Genomic DNA, 19,503 nt, shown 5'->3' with positions numbered 1-19,503 from the left:
GCAGCATATAATCAGCTGTGTTACTTAGCCATTATGGTATTGCTACTGCTGGGACACATATGCACTGCTTGTGCAATTTTTTTTTTATTTTTTTTTTGCCTCATATGTCAAAGGAATTCACCTGGCTCTGGGTACTATGCACCTTGACATAGGTGAGTGGAAGGCATCATTTGCTGATGTGCAGGTAGCAAAACACCTTGGTCTAGTCCTAGAGCTCTTCCACACTATATAATTATAGCACTATGATTACATTTTGCCATAGCTGCATATTATGGTACCTTGGTGTCTGTAGTTTGGTGAGGCTTTTTGGCCTAAATACCTCTTCTTAAACTACAAATCTCAGCATTCCGTAGGAGGGAACCACAGCTGTTGTACATGCTCTAGTAACCTCTCGTCTTGATTTCTGCAATGTGCTCTACAGGGGGCAACCTCTGTGCCACATCTGAAAGCTTCAATTGATACAAAATATGGCAGCCAGACTGGTCGCCGGAAAATCTAGGTTCAACCAAATAACACCTATTTTAAAGTCACTACACTAGCTGCCTATTGGCTTCTGGGCACTGTACAAAGTGTTGGTTACTACCTATAATGCCCTACATGGGTCCAGTCTACTTGAAGGAATGCCTTCTTCCATATAATCCTTCCTGTACACTCCGTTCCTCCAGGAAAAGTTTTTTACAACCAAGGAAGACCAGACTAGCAGTGACCTCCCAGTGATCTTTCTCTGCCGCCACCCCAAAAATTTGGAATGACCTGCCGGAAGAGATTTGCCAATTATCGTTGTTGGAGGCTTTCAAAAAGGCGACAAAAACCCTTCTCTTCCAGCAGGCCTTCCCAGATTGATAATGTCCAGAACCAATTGAATCCACCCTCCCCACCACTTTTCTCACTTGCGGATTGTGTAATATTTTGATGTATTGTTGTATACATTTTAACTATGTTTTATTATGTAATTTTAAATTTGGGAGGGAGGGTTAGGTTAGGGTTTTGTGGGTTTACTGTTTTATCGTTGTGTATCGTATAATCATGTTGTTACCTGCCTCGATCCCCAAAAAGGAAGAGGCAGGATATAAATAAAGATTTCATTCATTCATTTCACATTTGTTAAAGTAGAATCATAGTGCTATAAATGTGTACTGCGAAAGAGCCCCAGATCTACACAAACAAGCCCAAATATGCATATCCAAACAAAAATTAGACCTGAGTTGATATAGAGATTCATTAGCATTATAGGGGGAGGTTGTCATTCCTTTGATCAACAATTATGAATCAGAAACCTTTTACAGACATAAGTCAAATCACACAAACAACTACTAGGAGATCTCAATCTACCTCATTCCCTAGTCAAAGAAAAGATTTCAGAAATTACAGTAAGCAAGAAATGAAATGCAAATACAGTGATATCATTTCAAAAAACAAACCTGAATTTATTTCATAGTCGTGGAAGCTTATGGAGGGATACAGAATAGAAAGAAGGAAAAAAGAACCAAGGATAAAGTTAAAAAGAAAGAGTAGAAGGACACGCATGTCAACGATTCCCAAGGTGTTTGCAATTTTCTCCCTCAAATACCCAGCATCACTTTAAGTTTAGTACGTTATACGAATAGATGATCAGTCAGTTTTGAATTCTTTCACCTTCTCGTTTTTCCAGATTTCAGATCATTTCATATCAATATGCAACTTTGGGGTGGAAGTCAAAATGAAAATATATGTGCACTTCCATATACCTTTCTTCTACTATACAAAGTGCGTGCAAATAGACCCATTGTCTATAGACTCATTGTCAAGAGGTTTTCTCTGATATGTTATTTTGCTAATACACATGTTTTTGTTTACTGTTTCCCTGATATATGCCTTTTGTGTTTATTCATTATGTTATGTATTTTGTTTTTTGAATCCTAAAATTCTCAGAAGTGAAAACATTACGGAGTAACTGTGTTCCACAGTGACAGTTGATTCGGGAACTGAAATTTTGAGTTAAACTCAGCATGTAAGCAGAAGAAATTCTCCCTCATCACTATTCTTGAGGCAGCAGCTCTGGGAGCTAAAGAAGCCTTCTCTTCACTTTAGTTGCAAATACACTGTCATCATCCTGGGCCCATTAACCCTCTCCTGTCAAAACTCCCAATCCTTCAACAATATGTCACAACAGATGCCCTGTTCCCTAAATGGAGATTAAGCTTTCTATAAGAAATTAGAACATATGCTCTGAGGTTCATTATATGAACCAGCTAAATTTTATTCATGTGATAGATATAACAGATTAACCATCCAGAGTTGAGGGCAGACTTGATTGTTCTTAGATACTCTGTTAAGAGAGGATACAGCCTCCATGAGTCATAATAGACTTAGGAAGTCAGAACCAGAGTTTCGTAAAGAGTCTAAAAAGCAGCAAACAAATCTAAGCCCATTGAATGATAGGCTACTAGGGTGTGTGTGTGCTGTGTATATGAGAGAGAAAGATCATGATATTATCTCAAATACTCAAACTATTATATGATCCTGGCTCTCTTACTACTATATATATATATATATATATATATATATATATATATGAGAGAGACTTGTGTGACTTGATCTCCTGGAGTCCAAATCAAATACTGACAGGACTATACCACCCTGGCTCTCCTAATATATATATATATATATATATATATATATATATATATATATATATGTCAGCCCTCTGTTTTCGCAAGGGATCTGTTCTGGACCCCCTGCGTGAAAATTGAGACTCACTGATATTCAAGCCCCATAGGCTTGAATGGGGTGCATGCCCACAAGCGTGTGTAGGGCATACGCCGTGGGGGCGTGCCCCATTGAAATTAATGGAGATCGCCCCTCTATGAATATTCAAGACTGTGGATCACAGGTCCACAAGAGTAGAGGGGCGACTGTATACACACCAAGTATCGAACCACCACTCAGCTATGGACACCCACAAGTCATACTCTCTAAGCCTCAGAGGAAAGCAATGGCAAACCCACTCTGAACAAATCCTGCTAAGAAAGCCTCATGATAGGCTTGACTCAGGGCACATGTACACTGTAGAAATAATGTAGTTAGACATCACTTTAACTGTAATGGCTCCATCCTACAAAATCCTGGCATTGTACTAATAATAATAATAATAATAATACTGTAATAATAATAATAATAACTTTATTTTTAGCCCGCCTTTCCTGGGATCAAGGCGGGTTACAACAGTAAAAAACACAATACAATCAATAACAATAAAATTAAAATACAGAAAGTACACAATTATAACAGTTATTAAAATACAGGTAAAAATTATCCAACTAGCATCAAATTACAGCAACAATAAGGAGAGAGAAGGGGGTTACATTGGAATGTTAGGGGTAAGCCTGCTGGAACAGAAAAGTTTTAAGCCCCTTTTTAAACTGGTCCAGGGAGATGGCCGAGCAGAGCTCGTCTGGAAGTGAGTTCCAGAGATTGGGGACCGAAGTAGAAGTTTTGTGAGGCATCAGCGTTCCTTCGAGAGAAGGCTAAAGACCTTACAAACCTATAAATCCCAAGATTCCATAGGATGGAGTTACAACATCTAAAGTTGTTCTCAAACTGCATGATTTCTAAAGTGTAGATGCGCCCTTAGAGTTGTCATAAGTTGGAAACAACTTGAAGGCATATAGAGACAATTATATTAATTAAGTTGGTCAAGGTTGTTTTCCAGTATTAAGGAACAAACTGCATATATTTGGTAAAGGCAGACAAAATAATTCATATTATGGGACAAAAGTTTTTTCCATTTATTTTTTAAGGTACATCAAAGCCACTCCTTGGTGAGCATCACATAGCTGCAAAGCTTGCAAGTGGCCATAACAAATTCAAATCAGACACCAGAGTTCATTGTGTGCCCTTGTAATCTGCCATTGGCCCACAGATGAATTGGAAAGGGCTTTAACTGAGTGTGGCAAAGCAGAGAGGCTTAGTCCACGCACAAGTGAAATGCATCTATTCCCTTTCCTTCTGCTGTTTAGCTGCTGGTTATTTCTTAAAAGTAAACCATTAGTAGATTAAAATGTCAATAGGCTAACATCCTTCTGTTTCATTTAATCGCAAGCCATGCATTTGATGTATTGTGACTGTCAGGCTGCCTGAGATGAGTCAGAGTCTTTGCCTGCTAAGCCTCATTTGCAATCCCAGCTGTGGTGAAAATGAAATATTAACACATGACAAGTAAACATTAATAGATTTCTAGAGTGGTTATCAATCTGCTTCCTCTATTGCACTGGATACCCACAACATCCTCTGCTGAGGACTCCTCAGTTGTTACTGTTGTAATTATATCCAGTACATCAGTGGTGTATGAAAGGAATACCACAGCTGCCACCTATCTAATGTTGTTTCTTTTTGGACAATGCCCTCAACAAATATTACACTAGATGTGTAATGCTTGTCACTGAAAAGACACATAAATTTATGTTCATTAATTTCATTCCTTCCCTTTAATCTCTCCTTACCAGAGAAGTCAAAACAGCCATGATGCTAAATCAGGGCATATTCTCCAATATTTCACAGAGGAAAACCGGGACACATGGGGCCAAGCAACCCGAGTGCAGCCAAGATGGCAAAGGTTACTAATGAGGAAGAACACACAAGCTAGGAGAGGCTGCAGCAGTTTGTTTTTGCATGAGACTACTGGGAAGGGTAAGATTCTGCATTGATTGAACTTCTGTTCTTTGAACTCAATTTCCAGCAATTGAAATAAAGTAAGAACAAAATGAGAAAGTGGGAGGAAGAAACAGAAACTGGGACACTTTAAAAGCTGCTGAAAAAGTGGGATAACAGACAATTAAATCAGGATTGTCTCTGCCAAATCTGAAGACTTGGAGGGTATGAATCAGGGGAGCTGTGAGCTCTGTGAGGCCCTCATTTTGTTTGGTAGCCCCTGGAACCTTCGCTTGCTCCCCTACATTTGTGGGAGAAAAAAGGGGGAGAATTACATCACAGGGATGTGTGGCTTTCCTCAGAAGCAAAGCATATTCCTGCATCTTGATTTATCAGAAAAAGCAACAACAAAAAAAAGCTAGGAGAATCCTCTGGTTGTTCCTGGTTTTGTGAAGTGGAGGTAGTGTTGCTCCTGGAAGATCTGGTGTGGATAATGATTCCTGGACCTTCTAAGATTGCCTTCCCAGTTCTAAATATATCTTTGCATTTAACAGATAGGGCTTTTTAAAATAAGTAACTGGCAATGAGGTCTCAGTTCTCATAACCACAGCAAATATAGGTGAATATTCTGCACTCTGTTCTGCACTGCTGTGATGGAAAATAGGAGATAATACTCCAGTGTTCCTTTGGAACTGAATGTATGCTAAGTCATGTTGTTGTAAAAGGGCTTTTTTATTTGTTCAGCTGATGCATTTCATGTGTAAACCCTTCTTCATGAGCTGTAAAATTACAAGGATTATACATTTATTGGCAAGTGTTATATACAATTGTTTTTTTAAAATAATAATTAATTATTAAAAACATTATCAGGAAAATTCCTGATTTAATTATAAATCTTTACAACAACACAGCTTAATATACATTTTGTTCCACAAGAACACTGCAATATATTCCCCCCTTTCCAGCATTCCACAGTGTTCTTTCCCTCCAACTCTCCCCTGCATTGCTGTGACCCTAAAGAACACCCCTTTTCTGAACCTGCAATTTTTGGAGGAGGAAAAATCTCCCAGTGGCATCAGTTTCCACCTCAAGTAAATAACCGATTACGACGAAGGATTCTTCCTCAGAATTTCAGCAGAAAAGGGTTAATTTCCCCTTCCTCAACTGATAACTATTAGCCCAATCACCCTTCCCAAGTTGTGATTTCCTTTTAAAGATGGATCTAACAATCACATCTAATTTGGCCCTAAGCTGCTGATCCATGAAGACTGAAAGAATAGGGGGAACTGAATCTTCAGTCCTTCCACCTGTCTTTCCTCTGCTTGGTTCTCTTTACTTCAGTGCATCATCGTGACTTCTGGCACAAAAGGATTCTCAGCAGGATTCCTAATTTGTTTAGGGAAGAAATCATAAGGCATCACAGACAAAGGATGTTAAGGAACAACCTTAGAATGTTCACCTGTGTGTTATTCTTTTAGGCAGAATTTGAGAAACTGATCATCTCGCTCTTTGTATTTATCAACTTTGTGTTGTTATTTTTAACATTCCTTGCTTTTCAATTTTCCAGCATTTCAAAAGGGGCTTCCACTTTAGGATAACTGCAAATTAGCACAACCTTCAAGCATCACAGGCCAAATATAAAAAAACAATTTAAATGCCAGAAAAGCAGCATGAAATCAGAAAAATAGAAAGACATATTGAAACTCAAAACCCGCAGTTAAGAGCTGAATCACAGTTCAATTACAGTGGAGTATTGAGCTCTATTATTTTCTCAAATAAGACATATTTTGGTAGTTATCAAAATTATTTGTAGAAATCTGTTTGGTAAACATAAATTTGATTTTAACAATAATCACAGGAAGTGTTTTGATATTCCATGCTTTGTTTTCTAACCTTTATACCAACTATAGCTGGATATTCAAAGAGATTTCCCTACAATTATCTTCAAAAATTAGGAACAATTACTTATTCAAGGTGGACTGAATTTGACTTTTTACTTATACCGGTAATGGAAATATAGTCGTGCCATTTTGAAACAAAACTTCCAAGTGTGTCAGACCCGACCACAGCGGTCATCCTATCATGGTGGTACACTTGCCTGAGAGGGACACCACCGCGGACAAATAAGGACAGCATATTTTTTGGAAGAAAAGGCCACAACTTTATTAGCATAACACAGGCAAGCAAAACAGCAATGTAGGGTTGGCTCCAATGCATGAGGTCTGGATCTGTCATCCATCAGCCCAGTACTGAGTGGATGAACCAAGGTGCTTGGTCACGGCCAAGCTTCGGGATGATAAGGGATTATCAGTTACTGCTCCCGCTCCAATGGTCGCTCAAGCGCTTGATCGCATCTCCATCAATGCGCATCAACGCATAACTATCCCTTGTCACCGGGGGACGCTGTGCTGATGATGCCCCCGCAATGGCAACACCGCATCGCTCGCAGCACCCCCGTGTCTGGATGGACTCCCGATCCAGTGCTACGCAGCCCTGGAAACCAGATCCAAGACCTATGCAACCGCCACGCAAAGTTGTGACAATAACCCAAACCACATAGGGAGGGTGGGGGGGGAGCAGAATGGCAATGGCGCCGGCTCTGGTGCCTTGTGGGCCTTTTGTAGGCCCATCAGCCAATGGGAGGCCGGGAAGGGCAGCAAGGCCCGCCTCCCGGCCTCCCACCAATCACAGGCGGCACCCAATCATAGGCACTTCCGCCCGCAGGGCCCGCTGGGACCTGTAGTCCCAGCGGCACAGGCGGAACTTTCGCCTCTCCTCCTCACCAAGAGCCAATTGCGGCTCGAGCGGCCCCACGCAGGGGCTTCTGGGGGCCGCTCGAGCCGGGAGAGGCCCACCATCCGCCGCAGTGCATCCCCCGGCGGCAACCGGGCTGGCCCGCCGAGGCGGGTGGCCCCATCTGACTGATATCACCAAGTCTTTCTTCGGTGAAATAAAGGACTGTGAGGGGAAATGATGCTGGCACATCTTTACCTTTGCAATAGTACAACGCTACTGTCATGAAAATGCTGCTAATGTTGAGGACCATCCCTACCATAAGGTAAGTGATGGAGCCACCAAAATTTAGTTAGTTATCAGTGCATTTTTACTGCCAGGAGGAGAATGGGGAGGTTTCTTGTAAGATATTCTTTCTTTGGTGCCAAAATAATTTGACTGGATAGCCTAGCATCCAGTCCTAGCATTGTTAGTGACAGAATATTGAAACCTATTCCTTCTTAAGTAATAGTGTTTCACCAGTTCTCCGTGGAGAGTTCAGATAGTTATTTCCTGTGCCCCAGTGCAAGAATTTCTTCTATGAAACTACCAGAAAAATATGTCCCTCTGAGTTTCTTATCCTAACCGACTGGCTATCCAGCTCAGTGAAACCGTAGGGTCGAACGCTATGAGAAACAGCTTAGGGAGCTGGAGAGCTCCCATGGAGAGATTATTAACTCAGTGAAGGGAGTATTAAGAGGTGATATTATAACCATATTTAAATAACAGAAGGGATGTCATGTAGGAGTGAGCTTGTGTTCTGTTTCTGCAGAGACTAGAACATGAAGCAATAGGTTCAAATCAGAAGAAAAGAGATTCCACCTATACATTAGGAAGAACCTCTTTACTGTTCAACAGTGGAACAGACCATCTCAGAGGTTGGTGGACTCTCAGTCTTTGGAGGTCTTTAAACAGAAGTTGGTCATTTTGTGGAGTGTTTAGTTATGTATTCCTGCATGGCAGGGAGTTGGAGAAGATAGTCTTTGTGTTCCTTTCCTTCTCTATGATTCTGTGAATGGAAATATGTAGATCTGATTTCTGTAAGGTATGGAATCCACCTCTCCTTAGTTTGAACTTTAAAAGAGGAGTCCAAGAATTCTACTCTAAATAGTTACTATATGTTGAATAGCTCCAGTAAAGTACATTCTAAAACTGGGAGCAGACCCACTGCCCCACTGACCTTGATAAAACTGCTTCTCCTACCTAAGATATCATGTAGATCAGATTGGACTACAACTCCCATCAGCTGTAACCCCAGCTACAGTCTGATGGGAGTCATAGTCCAACAACATCCGGCAGACCAAAGTTGTTGTAGAATACCAAAATAGTGATTGTGAATACCATGGCTATAAGTCAGCAACTCTCCATATGTGAACTTGTAGAAGGAATTGAGTACCATAATGTACAGTGGCATACAGGTGAGCAAACAGTGATGCTTTGATATTCATTTTCAAGTTTGAAATCCATGTACCTTATCATATTACAAACACCATTTAAACACATTGCCCTTAAAAACAAGGTTGTTATGCAGCACAGGAGCAGGTTTTAAGGAGAAAATACATATGGAAAATCATTGCATAGATCTTTCCACCATGCTCCTTTGGATCACAGCTTCTATCTTAAGCTATGATTCTTTGCCAATACCATTCCTGCTGTTTGTCTTCAATTAATTTCTACTCAATGTGCAATTAGGAGCCAATTTTGATGTAATGTTTTTACTCTACAGAGGAACAGATGCGAAAGAGATTACATCAGAATATGGATTTTACATAGAAAAGCTGTGAACAGATTATTGTATTCCTGCCAGTTCCTGCTTCCAGATCTTTGCTACAAAATTTCTGCAACACATTGAGCCACAGTGTTCTTGTTGCTCATGAGACTTCAGAACTGAGAAGAAAGATTCCATATCCTGTCCAGAAGTGTCCAGTAGTCCACTTGGGTAAGTTGAGGCCTATCTAAACAATACTTCACTTGCTCAGGATGATGCTTTAAGTGGTATTTCTGGGAGCACACTATTTGGCTGGGGTGACCTCATGTAAAAGAGAACATAGCCCCTGTATTGTTCATATGTATGTGGAGGTGGAGACCCCTTTGTCTGTTGGGAACCATTCTGTTATTTTTCTGATCTGACGGTGGCTTCTCGTCTTTGCTACAGATTCCTCATAAGGAGTATCAGATGTAGAATCTGAGTTCATTCCATAGCTTTTTTGATCTATACAATCAAATGTATTGCTGTAGTCTATGAAACACATAATGATTCTTTTTTGGAATTCTTTGGTATGCTCCATTAGCCATTGTATCAGAAAAAGAGGTGATAAGATAGGAGGAACATTAACAACCTAAGATATTCGGACAACATCATAATATTAGCAGAAGACATTAAAGAATTGGAACAATTAATAAGGTAGGTCAAAGATGAAAGTGAAAAGGCAGGTCTGATGCTAAACATAAAGAAAACAAAAATAATGACTACAGAAGAAATATACAAATCCAAGCTAGACAACAAAGAAACTGAAATAAAGAATTCTCATATCTAGGATCAAAAATTGACCAGAATGGAGACTGCAGTCAAGAAATAAAAAGACTAAGAACAGGAAGGGCAATTATGAAAGAACTGGACAAGATACTGAAGAGCAAAGACATACAATTGAGCACTAAAGTCAGAATTGTCCAGGTCATTGTGTTCCCAATTACTATGTAAGATGCAAGAGCTGGATAGTGAAGGAAGCAGACAGAAAGAAAATCAACTCATTTGAAATGTGTTGCTGGAGAACAGTGCTTAGGATATTGTGGACAGCCAAGAAAGCAAACAAATGGATTCTTGAACAGTTCAGACCAGAGCTCTCCTTGGAAGTGAAGATGACCAAGTTGAGACTATCATACTGTTGCCACATTATGAAAAGGCACAGATCACTAGAAAAAACAATAATGCTAGGAAAGGTAAATAAAGGCAAAGGTAAACAAAGATCACAGACCAGATGGATAGACTTGATGCGGGGGGGGGGGGGATATGTGCAAGGGCTTGCAGAATCTGGGCAAGGCAGTGGAGAACAGAGATTCTTGTTGATGTCTCATCCACAGAGTCACCATGAGTTGGTGGCAGCTAACAACAACAACAACAACAACAAAAGCTTGTTGTCCAAGCTTCCCTCCTCCATAAAAGGTACAGAAACCCTGTTTGCTGTAGCTACCCTGGTGGAGCAGCTATGCACAGAACCTGAGGACCAGCAAGCTGTTCCTCAGCTAGGGCTACCTGCAATACAAGACAGCCCTCTCTGCTGTCAGACCGCTTCAAGGCTGACTGGTACATTGAGACAAGCCCATCTTAAATATTTTGAGATGTGGGCCTCTTATGAGACCTTCCATGCTCCCTCAAGATTAGAGATCTTGTGGGAGTCAGGAACTCACTCAAGACCTGAGGCAGGTTTTATATAGGGCTGCCCCATGATCTACTCCCCTCAGTCACCTGGGTCTGTAGGACAAGCAGTAAAAAGAGTTAATACCAACTACACTTGCAACACAAGGACCCCCACAACATCTGGTATGCCATCTGAGGCCATTTTGCTGTGCATCAAACATTCATGGTTCAGTCTGTTGTTAGCACAGCTGGCACCTGCTCTTTCTCCTCCTACCTCATTAAATTCATGGGGTGTCCCCCTCCCAAAACAAAACATCTGCAAAATAGTGAGGACCTGGTCCCCCTTCTGGACTGCTGGGCCCATTAATTTGTACCAGCTTCGCCTCCCTCAGCCCCTTAACAGAAGCAAATGTTTTCTGTTCCACCCTTAGCAGCTCTTGACAGTAATCTGCCTCCTCTTCTCCTGCCAATAAGGACAAGGACAAAGAATCAGCCGCATGGCACTTTAAACAACGGCAGAAAATTCCCACAGTAATTTTTACACATTCTGGTATGTAGGTTACTGTAAATCCCATAGCAGTTGGTGATGTGAACAATATCCTTGATCCCTGTGGGTTAAAAAGATGTGAAACACATGACTGGGAGCTTAGCTCTTCTTTCTCCTCATTTATCTTTCTGTAGCTCTCTTGTCACTGTCTGTTTGCAGGCTTGTTATTGCATATATCCACAGAGGGCCAAATTAATCCTTCAGTGCAATTCTGCTGCAGCAAATCCACCTACAGTGAGGGGGTTTTATACCATGGAACTGGCCTTGACTCATTCAACATGGTGGTCCTTGGGGCTCTCAGCATGATGCCATGTCAACTTAATAAATATAAAACGAGATGGCAGGTCTTCAACAGTGCTCTGATTCATTGGCTGAGCTATTTTTCACATTTCCTTTTTACCATATTGTTTTTGTCAGAAATCGCAGTGACTAGTCAACATAAAGGGTCATTTCATGTCATGGGAAAGTTCTATGGAGATTTGGTGTCATATCTGATCCATTTCGCCCAAATTATTTTGAATTTATGTCTTTTCAGTCTGTCTTTTTAAATTCTACCTACCAAATTAGGGAACTTGATCAATGAGATGCTGGGAAGCAAGATAAATACTTAAAAAACAGGGTGTAGACTCACACTGAAGTCCCACAAAGTAGCAAAGTTCATAGCACTTGCTTCTTCAGCTCTTGGCACCGTTTTTCTTGGTAATGTCCCATATGGCTTCCCCATCAATGCCTATATTCAAGCACAGGAAAAAAATATTTAGAATTTTAAATGCAACATAAGCCAAAAAGGGGGGGGGGGGGATAACTGCTATCAGACCTAGGAGATTATTGCATTGCTTTTAAAGTGCCTTATCCCTGATGGGCTAAAGGTATATTTAATTTTAAAACCAGAGTGTTTTCGCACTCACCAATGGCCAGGCAAATACAACCCATATGCAACGTGCATCCCAGCCATGCTTATTCAGCAGCTTTTCAAAAATGAGATTTTGCAATTTGCTTCCTTAACATTAAAAATATTGAAATGATACAGATGAAAAATTACACTCTATGGCAAATCATGTGAGTGAAATATCTAACATTCAAGTTTCGGCATCATAGACCCCTAGTTTTGCATTAGGAGAAAAAAGAATCAAGAATTTAATCATATGCAAATCTAATTTCATTTATTTTTAGCAACCGTATTTTTTTCAAGTGAATTTAAGACAGAACATAGATTACACATCATCAGATATTTCCTGAAGAATGGGTGAAACTACATGGAATCTTGCTCATCTGTAGCAACACTGATCTCTCTGTGCATCTCCTATTCTGCATTTCCATGGAGCTTTGAAGGAAGGCCCTTGAATGTAAACCTAATGTACCAAGATACATATATCATAGAAGCTCCAGAGCTTTGAAAGGTTCTAATTTGGGGGTGGGGGAGGGGATTATGGAAGTTGTAGTACCAAAAGAGGAACTTTTCCACACTCTGAAGCTAGATTGCATATTGGCAAGAACAAAGTATACATCACATATTTCCTAGCCTCAGTTCTATGCTATAATATTGAAATTATTTCTCTTAAAGTAGGTGTGACAAACTCTTTAATATTTTGTAGATAATTAGAACATGCTAACACTCAGTTTCTCACTATCAGATGGTCCCCTGCCCTGAGTGCAGTGCTTACATATTGTTGAAGACCTACAGTATTGTTCAGCTGATTTGCAATAGTCTCTCCTGCACTGATAGAAAAGACAAGGAATTGTGTTGGATTGTTGTCATATGCCTTCAAGTTGCCTCTGACTTATGGTGACATATATCCTAGGGTTTTCTTGGCAAGAATTTTTCAGAGAAGATTTGCCATTGCCTTCCTCTGAGGCTGAGAGAGTCTGACTTGCTCAAGTGGATTGCCAGAGCTGAGCAAGAATCTGAACCCTAAAATCCTACTCCCATATTCAAACTGCTACACTATCGTGGCAAAATATACTAGAAAGATAATGGTGCTCCACAATATGTTGTCAGCAGGTTATATGACAAGTCAAGAAATCTGTGCTTTCCCAGACATGGTAGCTGGTAGCTTTCACATCAATTAAATTGTGAAAACCTTTCCATGTCTTAGTTTAGACATCAAGGCGGGATACAGACGGGCAGGGGAAGACGTCTTGGAGGTGTATTCTGCTGAATACGGAGCCTCCAGACCGCCCACCCCGGGGGCGTGGCTCAGGAGATGGGGCTTCCACATGGGGGGCAGTGAAGACGCCTCACCTGGGGCCATTTCAGACCCGGAGTTTCCAAACCGCCGCCTCGGAGGACGCTGCAAAGAGAGAGGCAGCTTCCTCACGGGCGGCCAAAAATGGGGCTTTTTTTTTCCTTTGCCGGCTGGCGGATGCGCAGCTGCGCAGCTGCAGCGCTAAGCAGCGGCGGCAGAAAGCCTATGGGCACATTTAAAGTGCCCAAGCCCCTTTAAATCTTTTCTCCCTGCTCTGCCCAAGAACAATGGTGGTCTCCTGCCAGCTGGTGATCAGCTGGTGTTGGCATCCTTGTCCGCTTGCACTTTGCCAGTGTCACCAGCATCATAGATGCCTCCTCTCCTTTGGTCCCCGCGCTCCTGATGAATCTGCAATGCGCAGCCACAGCTGTCGCCGCTGCCACCGCTGTCCCCCTGCCATCCCCCATCACCTCCCTTGTACATATGTAAATATTTAAAGTTTTAGGGTTTTTTTATTGTTAGGTGAAAATGGCACAGGAATGTGTGTAGGGGTTCACTTTAAAGTCCAAACTTTCCAAGCAGCGCATGCGTACATGTTGCTCTAGGGTTAGGGTTAGGGTTAGGGTTACGAGTCTTAAAATGCGCTGCAGCTGTGCTGCAGCTTCCACACCTGCATGGCAGCTGACGCTGCAATTAAAGCCTGACTGCAAACTGCGCATGTTCCAGGACCCCGACTCATTATGCGACGCAGCAGATACGGAGCTTTTAAATGGGCAACTTAAATTAGCGGCGTAGCAATTCTTGCGTACCGGTGCAGCAGCTTACAGACGGAGCTGCGCAGCTGCGCATCAAACGGAAAAGAAGCGGAGAAAAGCAGCACCTTTTTAATGCCGCTTCTTCCTGCTTGGGGCGTGCGGGGGGCGTGTTCATGGCGGCATTCAGGTAAGGCTCGTCTGAACGCTCTACCTTCATGACGTCATGAATACACCCCTTTTTGCCCGTCTGTATCCCACCCAAGGAAGATATCCAACATGCTGGATCTATTTTGGAGATAAGGGTCACCAACTTGAATAGTTCCTCTAAAGGTTGTACTAAATGCTAGAGCAGATTAAACACTCCACCTTCACGGAAGCCACCAGACACCACTGAATATGTTTGCACAGGCCTGGTTGAACATCTGCCGTGGTGCCTCAAGGTTCTGTCCTAAGTTCCATGTTGTTTAACTTCTTTATAAATGACTTAGATGATGGCATAGAAGGCATGCTCATTTGCAGATAACACCACATGGGTGGGGTGGTAGTTAATACTCCAGAGGACATGTTCAGAATACAAAATGACCTTGACAGAATGCAGAAATATAGGTTGGGTGACAACTGGCTTGAAAGCAATGGCCCAAAACGCACAGGCCAGGAGTGAACTGGGGCTAGAGTGGCCAGAGGTTGCTCCAAGCCACCAGTTGCTTCACCTCAAAGTGAAAAGGATCTAAGGGCTCAGTAGATCACAAGCTAAACATAACTAAGGAGTACAATGCAGTGGCCAAAAAAGCCAATCCAATTCTCTGCTGTACCAGTTGTAGTATAGTGTCCACTATGTTCTGCTTTGGTCAGACCTCACCTGGAATACTGTGTCCATTTCTGGGCACCACAGTTCCAGAAAGGATATTGAAAAACTGGCACATATCCAGAAAGAGCAGCCAAGATTATTAAATGGATTCAAATTATAAGAAAAGAGATTCCACCTAAACATTAGAAACATCTTTACTTTAAGAGCTTTTTCACAATGTAACAAACTACCTTACTAGGTGATAGACTCTCCTTCTCTGAAGGTCTTTCAAGAGAGGTTGGATGGGCATTTTACAGGAGTACTTTAGTTATGTATTCCTGGATGGCCCTCAGGATCTCTTCAAATTTATATTATGGAATTCTGTCCACCAAAGCAGACAGAATCAATGTTCTTTTTACACCCAGTGCTTTGACAAGCAGTGCCAAAAGAAGGAGCTGCAAACAGTGTTGGATTAATGCACAATGGAGAAAAACTATTTTTTAAAAAAATATGTCAGAATAATACACATGTCATTGGTCATGCTATGAAATGTCATAAAGCAGATATAGATTATAGGCTCATCGTGTTTTAATCTAACCTTTGGTACAGCAGGGACAACAAAGTGCATTAACCCCCAAATCCTGGGAGACCTGAGCCTTGACAGCAGTGTGTCAGTTCTAGCAACTCACATTGAATACAGTATTAATAAGGGGTGTCTTCAAAAGTAAAGGTGAAATGGATGAAAGATGGAAAGTTAATCAGTAGGGATGTGTAGCAGAAAACAGCTGACCCTAGTAGACAGGGAAAACTGGAGCATATCTTGCATAAAAAAGGTTGTAAACATTTTGACCAAAGGCATACTACTGTACATTTACAGTAAGGGCACAGGTGGGGAATTTGTGGGCCACCAGATGTTGTACTCCATCTCCCATCATCCCCATCTAGCATGTCTAGTAGTCAGGGAGCATGAAAGCAATATTGCAACATGTTGAGGGTCACAGTTTCTCTTGCCTTGATAAATATTTACCATGCCCACAGAGTCACAGCTTGATCCAGTGTTGATTTTCTTCATGGGGAAATAATTCTAACCAATGTTTACAGTTTCCACTGCTTTAAAGTTGAATCTCTGACCTGACCCATGTCCCTGTCTGACAATTAAACCTAAAAAGAAATAGCAAAACAGGCTGGCATATTAAGTGAATCATCCTTACCTCAGGCACCATGACAAGACCAAAGGTCAGCCCAAAGAGAACAATATTTATTCCATACATCCAGCGCAGGAAAATGAAGTAAGATGCAACTGAAGAGCCAAAGTGACCTATAAAACATGGAGTGAGATAAAATGGCAACTGAATAATTCTTCATTTTCCCAGTCCCAAGAAAGAAAGAAAATATACGTATGTTTGCTTAGCATACATGCAAATATGCTAAAGTTCATGAAAGCTAATGCTAGAGATTTCTTTTTCTTTTTTATCTCAAAAGTGCTACAGGATTCCCTTATATCATTTTTATGCTGAAACAGATTAACACAGCCATGTCTTTGAACACATATAAATGGTTCTTTATACCATATATAAATGGTTTTTAAGAACTATTGGTAAAGCCATGGGGAGGTCCCAATTAATGCATACGTTAGTATGAGTTATTCATGTGTAAATGTATATTATAAAGGAATTCCAGTCTCCTTTGAAAATGTTAATTGATTGGTAATTTAAAATGGCTGAATGATAACAATGATGGTATAAAACAATGGAATTTAAATTCCAAGGGATTTTAAGAGAATAATTAATACAACTACAGCTTTACTGATGTCCCACAAAGTAGGCCAATTGCAAGTCAAGGCACCTGCCAATATCATCCAGGCCATATACTCAGTACATAAATCACTTGAATTGTGCTCATTGACAACAGAGCCTTCACACACCCACAGTCATCCTTGGTCTTTTGGCCTCAAACCTCCCTCCTCCTGACAAAACCTAACCTCCAGTCCTCTGGGAGGTACAAACCTCTTCAAGCTTATTCAGCAAATATCAGGGCTGACTAGCTATCTCCACTGCAGCACACTGGCTTCTTCACCCTTTGTAGTTTTGGACAGCTAAAATGATAACTCAAGGAAATTATATTTAATTAATACTTATTTGCAGTAAAAACATGAAAATAGGATGGGCAGAAGCTCAGTCATAGAGCACTTTCATTGAATCATGAAAGTTAACAAATGTAATCCATGATATCTCCAAGAAGGATTTAACACCATTGCTGCTTCCTATGAAATTCTGCAGTCCGTAGTTTACTGAGATACTAGAGAAGCTCTCTGGCCAAGAATTCTAAATACTCTTCACTAAACCTCAAATCCCAGGATTTCATACGTTATTGCCATGGCAATTAACAGGGAACCATAGTATTACAATTATGTGGAGTGAAATGGCCCCTGCTGTCAGTCTCTGTAGAGTAGGAGAACGAGGGATCATCTAGATGTTTTTGGACTGCAGTTCCCATCACTTCTAGTCAGAATAGCCACTGATGAAGAAGGATGGGAGTTGCAATGCAGTGACACCTGGACAGCTATAATTCCCCAATCTTAGTATAGAGGCAATGCTGAGCATGATTGACCAAAGTCAATCTTAGTAGAAAACAGATTCCAAAATATTGTAGGTGAAATATTGTGAATATTCTCTTCAAACTCAGACTTTTTCATTCAGTATTACTTCTCAGTAACATATCAGTTAATTCTGTTTCCTCCAGTTCCCTCATCACTTACTTTCAATTTCTTTTATTTTCATTTCCCAGGGTATGCAGGCTGTTTTAAAATTCTCAAAATCACGTTGAAATTTCACCCATTTCTGAAAGGAAGATTACACCAATAAAGTGGCACATTAGGTAATGTGGTTTTTAAAAAGTGGAGCAAAACATTTCCAACATAGACTCTTTTAGATTAATGTACACACTTCTGTTTATTTTTTAAAAAAATATCCATAAAATCCATAACCTGCATATCATCCAAACTGTTAGAAACTAGTTTTGGAACCAATGTTCTGCCAAAGAGACAGGAAATGTATTTTGCTTCTATGGGCTCCACACTTTTCTGTTTCCAAAAAAACCAAAAATGGTCATAATTCCATCTGGGATGATCTGAAAATTCTATCTTACATAAAGTGGAGGAGATGATAAAACTTTTAAATCTTGTACATCTACTAATCCTTCATCTGTATCTTTCATCAGCTGAACCACTTTGAGCTATACGTCTGCTACACAAAGGTAATTCAGCATGATTTACTCTAGAGATCTTAATCCCGAAGCTTACTGAAAGTTGTTTGCTTCTTATTTATTAAAATATTTTTGTCCTATACTACATCCAAAGATTTCAGGGTAGACTGTAGTAAATAAAACAGCTTAAACTCATTTTAAATTGATTCAGCTTCAGGGTTCTCATCATTTATCAGGTAAACAAGTGAGCCTGGAACCATTTTGGGGAATTTGTCCATGGGGTCATTCCCACTGGCAGAATAACACGAATTGTGATTTGGCTCTGCTCCGTGTCTGTACCTGATTTCAAAAGATCCCTCATTCTCACTATAAGTTTATGCTGAAGCCTCCTCGCTGTCCCCGCCGGCCTTGGCTTTTCCCCCGCCGGCCTCCTCACTGTCCCTGCTGGCCTTGGCGCTCTCCAACCAGCTTGTGCTCCATCCTTGGCTTCAACTCGGGAATCGGGGAAGTCGATGATGGAGCCCAAGCCGGGGGGAGAGAGCCAAGGCCAGTGGGTATAGCGAGGAGGCTGGCAGGGGAGAAACCAAGGCCAGTGGGGGGAAAGCCAAGTCTGGCAAGAGCCAAGGCTGGCAGGCACGCAGGCAAGGTCGGGGGACCTGGGAGGAGGACGACAGGGGCTCCCTTTTTTTTAAATAAATAAATAAAACTAATCAAAAAATTGATAGATTGGTCAAGCAAGTAGTTGCTTGACCAATCTATTGAGTTTTCGATTAGTTTAATTTAAAAAAATACCAAAAACCAAAAAGGCAGCATCCCTCTGCCATTTGTCCCTCTCAACAGAATGAATCGATTCTGATCTGGCATTTCCACTTATTGGACACACTTTAGAATCAATTCTTCAAAAAAGAATTGCCAAAAATGTGCTATCAGAAAACCCCGGTTCCTTTCCTTTTGCCCTGCTTTATCACAACAGAATTCGATCAAATAAGGATCGAAATCAATTCCCAATGGGAACGAAGGTCATATAATCCGATTTGCAATTTGCTTTAAATTGTAGTGGGAATGACCCCCCATGTAGACAAACTGTATGCCACTACCTCTGCCATATAAGCAGCATATTTATCTCGGTGAACATGATCACACCCACAGTGATGTCTGTCAGTGTGTTTAGCAATAACTCAGCCCAATCCAAATAAGAGTCAAACCATCTACTCTGGTAGAGACAGCTAGAAAAGAGGGAACAAACTGCACAGTCCACCCATTTC

The 19,503-nt window shown here is 41.1% G+C and overlaps 1 protein-coding gene across 1 annotated transcript in view; it reads right to left on the bottom strand.

Moving 5' to 3' along the window:
• Positions 1-19,503, bottom strand: part of TMC1 (transmembrane channel like 1) — a 104,837-nt gene that overhangs the window by 47,160 nt on the left and 38,174 nt on the right. Inside the window, exons 8-10 of the mRNA XM_089479921.1 lie at positions 17,793-17,874; positions 16,246-16,352; positions 11,938-12,036 (exon numbers count right to left, since the gene is read on the bottom strand). Of these exons, the coding sequence (XP_089336047.1) occupies positions 11,938-12,036; positions 16,246-16,352; positions 17,793-17,874 (288 nt within the window). The remainder of the gene's footprint in view (positions 1-11,937; positions 12,037-16,245; positions 16,353-17,792; positions 17,875-19,503) is intronic.

The sequence above is a fragment of the Sceloporus occidentalis genome, unplaced genomic scaffold (genome assembly GCF_023333645.1).
Source record: "Sceloporus occidentalis isolate IW3139 unplaced genomic scaffold, rSceOcc1.0.p SCAF_1, whole genome shotgun sequence".
NCBI classification, from domain to species: Eukaryota; Metazoa; Chordata; class Lepidosauria; order Squamata; family Phrynosomatidae; genus Sceloporus; species Sceloporus occidentalis.
The sequence above is the reverse complement of the archived record's forward strand: the minus strand, read 5'-3'. Positions and strand labels throughout refer to the sequence as shown.